We start from the raw sequence: 11812 nt of genomic DNA, 5'->3' as shown, positions 1-11812 counted from the left end.
CATTTTTTTTACTGCATTAGGGAAAAAAAACCATACACACACACACACACACACACACACACACACACACACACACCAAAGAAATAGTGAGCCTTTTCTATTTCAACTCCGTTCCCATGCTCTTTAAAAAAAAAAAAAAAAAAAAAAAAAAAAAAAGTAATTATAATATATGAGAAATACGTGAAGCTCTTTAGAAAAATCACTGAGGGCAGGTGTGTCTCTGAGAAAGTAAATAGCAAATAAATTGAGAAGATGAATTAGCAAGGTGATATTTATGCTAATTTAGTTTTGTATAACTGATATGAGGAAAAAAGATTAAAGGACCCACATTATTAAGAGAATCAACTATTTTGCTTAAAGGAGTTTCAAAGACTAAAGTGTACAGATGCAAAATTCTGCAATAAAATATAGGCTAGAATTAAAGTAAATCAGGAAACAAATATCTTTCCAGCAGAAAAAAAAAATTAAAAAGTCTGAATGACTTCTTTTTTTAAAAAATTGGTTTTCATTGATTTGCTCTTAAGTATATTTTGGATAAAAGGGCTTTTTCAAACACAAGAAAAACTAAATATTTCTCCCTATAGCCCCAGCTGGCCTAGAACTCACTATGTAGACCAGGCTGTCCTTGAACTCACAGAGATCTGCCTGCCTCTGCCTCCCAAGTGCTGGGATTAAAGGCATGCAGCACCACATCCAGCCCTATTTATTATTTTTCAAACCAAGGATATGAATACGAAAAGATGTCAATAAAGAGAAAAGTACTGAATAAACTATCTTTTTTTAATCAACTTGGTCAAATACATACAATAATAAATAATGTGTGTACATCTTTTCAGAGTTACCCTGAACAAATCTTCTGGCAAACATTATCCTCTCTTTTGGACTGTATCTGCTATCAAAATGGATCACATTGGAATATACACTGTGATAAACACCTTTTGGGGGAGGGCGGTGTTTAACTAGAGAGCGATCCCAAAGACCCTGTATACGCTAAAGATATGCTCTACCACTGAGCTATAATCCCAGTCCAAAGACTATACATAGATAAATATTTAATATGGTAAATAAAAGTATCTATTACATTCTTTACACTTAAATATTACTGGTTAGTTTTTGTCAGTGAGAGGACACATGAGAGGAGGGAATCTCAGTTGAAGAACTTCCTCCATTGATTGGTCTGTGTGCCTATTTGTGAAGCATCCTCTTGATTACTGGATGATATAGAAGAGCCCAGGCCACAGTGTGAGGTACCACCCCTGTGTAGGTGGGCCTAGGATGTATAGGAAAGGTTGCTAAGCAAGCCAAGGGGATCAAACCAGTAAGCAGCATTCCTCCATGGTCTCTGCTTCAGTGGCTGCCTGACTTCTCTCAGTGATAGGGCTCACCTAGGAGCTGTGAAGTGAGCTAAACCCTTTCCTCCCCAAGTTACTGTTGGCCAGTGTTTTAATCAGCAACAGCAACATAAAGCAAACCAGGACAGTATATTCCCATTATCTGTATCTCATGACATCAGATAAGAACATTTCTAATATTTATCTGTACATTCTATTTGTTAAGCTCTAGGCAGCAAATTTTACTCCCTTTTGGTCATTAAACAGATAAATACCACCACCAATGCCACAGACAACCCCCCCCCAAAAAAAACTTATGAAAAATTAATTTAACTCAGTTCGTAAATCAGCTCAATTTTCACACACACACACACACACACACACACACACACACACACACCCTCTAAGAAACTAACAACTTTTTTTTGGACAGGATCTTCCTGTAGCCCCAGCTGGCCTGGAACTCACTAGGTACACCAGGCTGACCTCGATCTCACAGAGATTCACCCGCCTCTGTGTCGCAAGAGCCAAGATTAAAAGTGTGCACCACCACACCCATCCTCTAACAACTATTTTAAACAGTATTAGAAAAGAAACATAAAGGTTCCTCTCAGGGAGTTTGCTCAGTAGGTAAGGTGCTTGTTGTGCAAGCATGAAGACCTGAGTTCAGGTTCCCAGCACCCATGTGAAAGCCTGGCACAAGAGTGCATGCACATCTGTAACCCAAGTGGTTGGGGATGGGGGGGGGCACATGAGGGTGTGATGGGAGAGAACCCCAGAGCTCACTGGCCAGCCAGTTTAGCCATATTAGGTTAAGAAACCCTAACTCAATAAGGTGGCAAGCAATCAAGGAAGTTACCTGATAGCAACCTCAGATTCCCCTGAACACACTGCACTGTACACAGGAACCTGAACACATAACCCACATATATAATACCACACATGCGCTAAACAACTTTAAAACTTAATTTCTGTAAAACTCAACAACTTGGCTAAAATCAAACTTGTAAGGACGTGAATGGAGTATGAACCCAATTTCTTATTCTAATTCTAATTCTAGCACTACACTTGTGATCCAAAATTGACCACTGAGAGTCAAACACAAAGGACAGGTCATCATGCCTAATAGGGTTTTTTTATAGCTAGTGCCAATTTTTAAAATTCACCTGCGGTCTAAATTTTCTTCTAGCTGTTTATGATCTCTTCAGAAATATATCAGTTCTGAACCATAAGAAAACAAAATTTCACATTCAATCATGAATATAAGGTCTAAAAATAATCCTGCTGTACAGAGGTCTGCAGCCATCCATTTACAGCAAATACTAGGAAGTCCTATTCTGTCAGAGCATCTGTATAACATCATCACACCACACACATCCATGTACACTACTCTTTTCTAAAAGCATTATCCTTTTTGGGTACAACATAACCTAAGTTGTATATAAACATTTTTAATCATAAAGGAAGTTAAGTATACAAGAAATGAAGAAATACTTTAAAGAAGTTCATGGTGATTTGGCAACAATTATTACCAGTCCTCAATTTATCTACTGCAAAAACAGATTCAAAGTTTTCCTAAGTTAGGTCAGGTTAATAAGATCTTACAACTTTAAGAATGTCATGTTAAACTCCAGCTGCTGCTCAGTCCTCCCTGCAGCAGTCTTCCTCTCTCACAGACATCCACAGGCATGTACAGAAACACTATATCTGAGTCCCTAAGCTAACAGACTCCCAGGTGTCAGGATCTCTCCCCCTCACCCAAAGAAGTGAGTTTCCTGCTCCCGATCCCCTTCCCTACCTATTGACCCCTGCCTGGGAATGAGAGAGCCTAACTGCAGACTGCTCTGTGAAACCACCCCCACACTCAAAAAGGTGTAAGAAGAGACTTCTACTTCTGCAAACGTAGGCTCTGATTCCTCTATCCAGAGCCCCTGTCTGCTGTCTGTCTCTGGTGTGGGGCCTGAACTCTCTCTCCTCTGAGCCCCTGCCATGTGGTTTATCTATCTATCTATGCAGCAATAACTCTTTTAATAAACTACAGTTCTAAGAATCCAGCTCAATGTCTCTCTGAATCCCCCAATCTGAGACCTTTCAACTACTACTTTACTAAAACTAAGAGAGACAAACTCAAGAGACAGCTACTAATGAAATCTCTGATACTTAATAATGTTAAGAGAGTAAAGGTTCCAAGAGTCAGGAATTGTCAGCGGAAACTCTCACCAAAAGATAAGTTTTCTTTTTCTTTTTAAATTATTTTACTTATTATTTTTAGGTGTTTGAGTGTTATGCCTGCATGTATGTAAGTGCACCCATGTTGTGCAATGCCTGTGGAGGACAGATGAGGCTATCGGATCCCCTGGAACTAGAGTTACAAACAGTTGTTAGCTGTCATGTGGGTGCTGGGAATCAAACCCAGGTCTTCTGCAAGAACCGTCAGCATTCTTAACTGCTGAGCCATCTCTCCAGCCCCGTAAGTTTTCATCTTAAAACTTATTTGAAGCTTCCGGAAGTAAGCAACTAAGTCCCTCACCCTAAGGTGCCCAGACAGTAGAACAGAATTGAGATTGTGTACCCTGGGCAAGGAGTTCAGTGGCTAAGGGCACCCAGACCTGATTTCCATGCCCAGCAACAAACACATACCACACACACAAATAAACAGAAAAAAGTTTGTAAAAACCAGGGTCTGGAGGGCTGATCTGGGCACCTGAATAAGGGTTCTGGCCTACTAGGAAACAGCGATTGACCTGTGCTTCTGGCAGCCCGGAGACTCCTGGAGGAGGCGGCTCCTCCCCACACCCCCACGCCCCCTGGACACATTGACAGAGGGACAGCTGCTCGGGTTCTAAGGCTCCTGCTCTCTTCTCTTTCTCCTCCAGCCAGTTTAATTTCATCCCTCCCAGCAGTTCCCCTTCCACCCCCCTGGTAACTCAAGATAGTCCTGGCTGAGACCTGAGACCTCCATGAGTGGAGGGAAGAGTGATGTCTCTTCCCCAGCAGCTAGGACCAGTCCCAGCCCCTCCTCCCAAACCCCTTTCCCTGGGGGAGCTGGGGAATTCCTACCAAGCACCTTGAATGGGAGGGGGTCCTTGAAGTGGGCAGGTCTGGGGTCCAGCAGGGGTGGGGAGGTTCCTGCTTTGCCCCTGCGGGGTCCCAACCAGTCTGTCCCTTCCATCCTTTCATATATTACCTCACTGGAGATGGAAGATCTTTTATTTTCTACTATTTATAACCTCAGACTTGGGCCCCCTGTTCTTCCCCATTAACTTGAGTGTCCTGCATGAGAGACAGACAGACAGATGCCCCAAGGACTTTTACTTTTTTTTCCTCCAAGTTATTTATTAGAATGTCTGACTCAAAACGAACTACAAAGAGCATTCCTAAAACTACTGTGCAGTTTATGCTTGATATGACACCTAAAAACGCTGGAGGACTTTTACTTTTTATTACATAAAAATATCAAAAAAATTAACAAAAATAAATTTTTAAACTAAAAAACCCTGTATATCCTGCTTTTTTTTAAAATTAAGTACTCTCAATCAACCTAGGATTCCTAATAAAACTACTATGATCAGAGGTAAGAAAAGTAAACAGTCAACTTTTGAAGGATTTTTTTATTCTGATTTCATTTACTTAAAACTGCATGCTTAATTAGTAGCAAGGTCTACACATATCACTGATAACGGCTTAGGCTAAAAGGTTAGGGGCATGAAAAGAAGCTATTTGTAGGCCTCCTTTTACAGCGGTCAAGGATATGTTAATCTATGATAAGGAGCCATCAGCTGACACATTTTCACCACTCACTTTATTCTTTAAAGTCATACAAAGTAACAATTTAAGGAAGAGAGATTAGGAAGGGTAATGAAAAGAGCAAGTTAAATACCTCAATTCCAAACAGTGCAGTAATGAGTAACTTAGATGTAAATATACGAATGATCCTATTCCTAGTTAATTTTTAATATTCAACAAAACAATGCAGTACTTAATAGCACAATGATCCAGGAATCTATTTTAGGACATGTAAACCACTAACTAGTATTAAGAAATAAATACACTGATACCCTCCTTCAAACTCACTGTAAAAATAGTTGTAGTCTAGGGGAAAAAAGCAAAGCACCAAGAGCACCCCAAAAACTGACCTTTTGTTGATTGGCTTTTCATCCTTTTCATAGGGCCGAACAAACCATTTTCCGATCCGAACAAAGTTCTTATCCATTAGGCACCTAAAATAAGCATATCAAGAATTACTTTTATAGATCCAATAACAAAAAAGCTAATCACTTTGTCAATAATCTCAGATGAGATACACAAATGAAAACAAAGGCACCACTAAACTGTCAAAATGCTTTCTTATACAGAAACAACTCTACCTTTGGGCATATATTTTTAATGCCTGTGGAAAAAAAAATAAACAAACAAAAATTAGTTGAAGTATTTCCCAAACCTCTCTTGCCTTATTAGTACTTCAGATCACAGACGAACTATCACTAAGAATGTCAGAAACAGCATTTTTCAGGAACTCGCAGCTACTCTTCCAAGCTACATTTGGGTGGGCAGGGGGGTTGGGGGGTGGTTGGTTGGTTGGTTGGTTGGCTGGTTGGTTGGTGATCCAACATAGCACCACTCATCATCTACTTGGATGCTTGTTTCCCTTCTGAGGGCATGGAAAAGCTTTGCAAGAAAGTGAAGAGTTAGAGCTGTGTCTTCAGCAGCCAGGATTCACTCATGTCTCAATTGTGCCTCCCTTCTCTCTCCATTCCATGTCTGCATGTTTCAATGTCAAGTCACAGGGTATTCTTCTGAAGACATGTTAAATAAATAGTAAGTGAGCCCAACTCAATACCAGTAGTGCATACAATTTAAGCCAATGGACAATACAGTTATGACCAAGTTCATTCATGCGCAGGCAAATGACACTCTATCGTAACTCTGATCTACCCACTGGTTGAGATGCTACAATGAGTATTCTTGATTTTAAAAAATATAAAAAATGGGGAGGAAAATGGGCATTCTGAAATTGATGAACTACAATGCTCTCTCAATATTATTCAATGAAAATGTTCCATACTTTGAAGAAAAACTTTCAGAATGCTGCACACAACTCTTCTGTACGAGGTTTGTCTTATCAATGAAAAGCTATAGAATAATTCTTGGCACAATACTCAGGCAGTTCCGCACTTGGTTTTTGCCTGTAATTCCCACACCATCAAGGAGGATGGAAACAGCTCAATCACTCATCCAACTCATTACAGGTTAAATGGGTTAGTAAATGGCAGCAGTTTCTGGCCACAATGTAACTCCCTTTGGGCAGAGTCAATTTAGAACATGGCTACATCAAAATGTCACTGGCTTCAACTGGATTTATTTTGAAAGTGAACAACCTCCCTTTTTCACAGTTTAAAAAAAAAAAAAAAGTAATTTCCAAAGTAACTCAATCCGATTTCATGTTTACAAATTAAATGCACGAGTAACTCAATCCGATTTCATGTTTACAAATTAAATGCACAAGTACATTAAATTTAGAATAGAACCAATGGAACCGATACTCAAGGAAAAGTACACAAGAAGCAAAACTGAAATCGTATTCCCAGATTGTTCACCAGCATGAAGGCTCATCACTGCATTAGCTGACGACACAAAAATAGACACTGCCTCTAAGAGCTGCAGAGCTTAGCATCAGGCTCCTCCGCACACTCCTACTAGCAGTTGGTGCTGCTGCTGCTGTTGTTGCTGCTGCTGCTGCCACCGCCACCACCACAGCCATCACCTTCCACCCACTTTCACTGCCAGGCACCTGCTCACTTCCTTCTTGCAGTCACAGGAGATGGGTGTTACAGTGTCCACTGCTGTGATGAAGAAGTTAAGGCACAGAGAAAATGTCACCTAGCCAAGGTCCCAGGACATCCATAGCAGAACTGAGATCAAATCCAAGGACATCTGATCATAGAGCCAGGACACATTTACATAGTATTTCCTGAATTCTTTCCTCCTTCCTTAAACCCAGGTACATCTTATAGGTCAATTAATGTGAAAGCATTTCTTTACTTTTTAAAGGCTGTTGCTAAGGAATCCCTTAAAGTCGACAGTACTAAGAAAATAAGCAATGGTGCCAACTACATGCACATTATCAAACACCAAACTGTTTTCTGTGCACACAGCCTCACCTCATCGGTAGCACCTTAAATTCATTTTGTAATAAATGCTTTAATAATTTAAAATCATTATTCAGTAACAGAAAATATGAATTCATAGTATATATTTATGGAAATCCAGGGCTTTAGAAAATATTTTTTTAAACTAAGGTATCTTGTTACTGAATATGTCAATGCTGTTGTAATGAAATGCTTCTTCTAAATATGTGGTTATTAAATAAACAATTTAAAAATAAGGTATCAATGAGTAAAGGTCAATATGTAAAAAAAATTTTAAAAGAATACTTCAAAGTCTCTGCCCTTCTACAAAGTAAAAGTCACAATTTGCATTCACCGATTTCACTCTAGAAATAAACAGTTCAGAGCACAGAGGAGCAGCAGAGTCAAGACTACTCAGAAGCTAATGGCACTGCTCAGAGTTCAATCCATGTGAATATATCTCCTGAAGTTCCCCACCAAAGATCATTATTTGTCAGGAAATATCAACAAAAAGCTATTATCATTAATATAAAAACCAGCCATGAAAACTACTGATTCTTCAGTCTAAAGCTGTTTCCAAAAAAGGGTTATAATGGCTTTTATTAGGTTTATAAGAGTTTTTATTAGGTTTACTTGATTTTTAATTGCTAATCAGTTCTATGTGGTAAGTGATTTCCTCCACAGTGAAAGGAAAGACTAGAACACAGCATTATACTGGATAAAGCAGTGTGTTTACTTATTTTGTGTGTACTGGGATGGGGTAGGAGAGTCACACACAACTCTTCCAGAGTTAAGCACAACACAAATGCTGATACCTGATGCTTTTGTACTTAAGCCACGGGAAGAAATGGAAGAGTGTTCTATGACCAAATTTGTGCCTGGTAATACGTTAATTCAATGGCAGATCACAGTAGTCCATGGCCCTCAATCATGTGGGGGTCATAGACTTACATTTAAAAAAATGAAACCAAGACAAACCCTAATAAAAGCTCTTATAAACTTTGCATCCAAAAGATTACAATTCCTTTTTTAAAAAACATTTATTTTATTTTTATGTGTATGAGCGTATTGCCTGCATGTGTGTAAGTGCACCCATGTAATGCAATGCCCAGGGAAATCTGAGAGGGCATCAGATCTCCTGGAACTGGAGTTACAGTTGTTAACTGCCATGTGGGTGCTGGGACTCGAACCCAGGTCTTCTGCAACAGCACCAGTGCTCTTAACCATTGAGCCATCTCTCCGTCCCCTACAATACAATTCCTTAAAGTATTGCAACTCTGAGGGAGATCCTAGGTCAAAAATTCACATATTGAACACTACCCTAATGAGCTACTAACCCTGGAATCCCTTTACCATCCTATCCTTCATCTTCTGATTTAAATTCTTCAGAGCTTTCCACTCTCAGATCAAGCCTACGGTTTCTCTTGCATTTATAAACGAATATTTCACTACTCTGTTGGTGAATATTATACACACATTTAAATACCTATGAAGGTGGTGCACACCTTTAATCCCAGCACTCAGGAGGCAGAGGCAGGAGGATCTCTTGAGAGTTCTAGGCCAGCCTGGTCTACATAGCGAGTTCCAGGCCAGTTGGGGCTATAGGGAGACTCTGTCTCAAGAGATAAAAAAAGATAAAAATAAATAAATAAATACCTATGATGCAACATACTTATATTCTGCTCTGGTAAATGCTCAATAAGTAGCGGACACATGAATGTTATACATACTAAAGACTATTCATAATGTAATGTATTCTCGCTTTAAGCACTAATCATAGGTAGCCTTATATTCGAATTTTCTTGTGTATGTGTTTTCTCAACAATAAGACACTCAGTGAAGAAGAAAAATCTACTTACTTCACTTCTTTGAAGCCTATCACTTCCCAACGCAGCCTAAAATTATAAGACACTCAGCATGGAAGGAATCACATCACTGCTAAGACGTTCAGGAAGACTAACACTAATACTAACTGCATTACTTATATCTGAAAAATATAATTAGGCAAATGTTCCAAGTAAGTTCTAAGATAGAAAAATACTGAAAATAAAATATCCCCCTTTTCTCTTTTTTCAGGGGAGGGGGGGAATCAAATTTATATTAACTTTACAACTCAACCCAGCACAGTCCCATTCCATCTGCCAAAAATTGTTTCAGAATATCACCATAAAGATGCTGAGTATATATTATCAATTAACTTTGCCTATTCAGTAGCTTTAGTTATCACTGGATTTTTCAAAAGTACTTCTTTACTAGTAAGATGGTATAATTCTCTAAAGCAGTTCAACATCATCTTGAAAGACAATTCCGTACAGTCAGATTTACACAATTTTAAGCAATGGTACTAGACAATTATTTCTCTTCCTAATCTTCCATCTCTTCCCAAAGATTACTATTTCAAGAAGAAATGAAACATCTGCCGAAAAATGAAAATAAAATGAAGTTTCATGTGTCTCTGTGCACACCTAAGGTTTCTATGCTGTGCCATATGGCTCTGAATAATTTAACTACAGTGTGCAACTCCAAAATTGGCAAGGCCCACTATCAGTCTCAAAGTCATTGGCAGACCTGACTATGATAACAAGCGCTATGGGCAGCAGCCACAGACTAACTCAGCAAGTCACTTCCCAGATGGGGCAGTGGGAAATACAGAAGGAAAACCACCACAGGCTCCATCCAACTCCTTACAGAGACTAAAAAGACCAAGCACAGAGTTTTCTCTTCCATACTCTCAATTAAGCTGCACCTTAACTTTAACCATGTAGTTTCAGGGATGCTCACACGGGCTGCCTTCTGTCTACCTTCACACAAATCATCCTCACCAGTGTCAAACCCTTACCTCACCTCACCACTTCAACTGTTCACAAATATAGACAAGTTAGTTCCAGACAAGCAAAACAAACTCCTACAGTAGAGGAGATGAAGAACCCTTTCCCAATGGTTCCCTGTACCTTCACTACCTTGGACTTGCATGTTGACTCTTGTAACCAGGTATAGCCAGTCAAGGCCTATCTAATTACCATCCTCTTGAAGCTTGGGTTCTTTTACAGGCCTAGCCTCCCATGAACTGTGCATTCTATTTACTGCAATTCCAAAGAACTATGAGTGGTGAGACACACACACACACACACACACACACACACACACACACACACAAGTATATAAGTATGTATCTTCTTATTCCATTTACTGTCTGATCCCATTCTTTAATTACAAAAAGTCACTGGATCATGTCTTTAATTCCAGCACTTGGGAGGCTGAGGTAGGCAGCCTCTCTGTGAGTTAGAGGACAGTCTGGTCTACAAAGTGAGTTCCCGGCCAGCCATGGCTATATAATGAGACCCTGGCCTGGGAAGGGAGTGAGGGTAGGATAGAAAGAGGGAGAAAAGGGAGAGAAGGAGGGTTGTCAAAGTCTTAAGCCTTCTCTGTGCTAAAAATATTAAATAAACTGATTGATTGATTGATTGATTGATTGATTGATTGATTGATTGATTGATTGACTGATTGAATGATTGATCAATTGACCACGGAAAACTTTCTAGATATTTACAATTAGACATATGCTTTCAGTCACTTGTGTCTTAACATTTCTCTTTTATCCCCCATTAAAGAATATACCCTACATCTAAAGACTTAACGTTACTTCTGTCAAAGAACTGCACATGGGTGGCATTTCCATAAAATGGGAATTCCTTGGTTACTTACTTCTTCCCCTCATTATCATATGATGCCAAAGAGCTCTAATGGTTCAAAGTTATATAATCGTTTCTTCAACTATAGCTGCACCTACCACTGTGCTCTATTGAATACATATATTATTCTGAAATCTCCAAGGTCAAGGACGGTGCCCAATGGCTACAATCACCTCTACTAGATCACCATACCATAATAAATGGAAAGTTCAAAATCTATGAATTTATTTTTAAGTACAATTCCAATTTTCTCCACATTGTTTCCACTTACACTCCAAGTAAAATCTCCAAATACTAAACACTCTTTTGGCCAAAGGCAAATTCCCATCAACATTATAAACTATCAACTGGCAGCCCCTTAGGTAAAGCAGCACCAGGGCACCACCAGGCAGAGCCACTACACTTCACAATGTCCAATAGCCACAGATCAAAGTCTCCCTGGACAAGAATAGACAGGACAGAGCATGCAGCTTCACAGACTTCCTAATACACACAAGTGTATTGAAGTGTAGAAGTGTAGAGGACAAAAGCAAGTTTCTCATAGAAATTAGGGGCTTAACTCTAAAACCTTAAAAAAATTAAAATTAAAGCTAAAGCATACCACAATACCTAGTGTCAATCTGACAGCATTATGCCACATGTTTTAGGTATTTCTACAATG

General features: G+C 39.3%; 1 protein-coding gene across 1 annotated transcript in view; it reads right to left on the bottom strand.

The window, feature by feature from the left end:
- Nucleotides 1-11812, bottom strand: part of Med13l (mediator complex subunit 13L) — a 352308-nt gene that overhangs the window by 148665 nt on the left and 191831 nt on the right. Inside the window, exon 4 of the mRNA XM_008847464.3 lies at nucleotides 5468-5551. Within this exon, the coding sequence (XP_008845686.2) occupies nucleotides 5468-5551 (84 nt within the window). The remainder of the gene's footprint in view (nucleotides 1-5467; nucleotides 5552-11812) is intronic.

The sequence above is a fragment of the Nannospalax galili genome, unplaced genomic scaffold (genome assembly GCF_000622305.1).
Source record: "Nannospalax galili isolate Female #2095 unplaced genomic scaffold, S.galili_v1.0 scaffold120, whole genome shotgun sequence".
Lineage (NCBI taxonomy): Eukaryota > Metazoa > Chordata > Mammalia > Rodentia > Spalacidae > Nannospalax > Nannospalax galili.
Note: the sequence above shows the minus strand (reverse complement) of the source record. Positions and strands in the feature narration are given on the sequence as shown.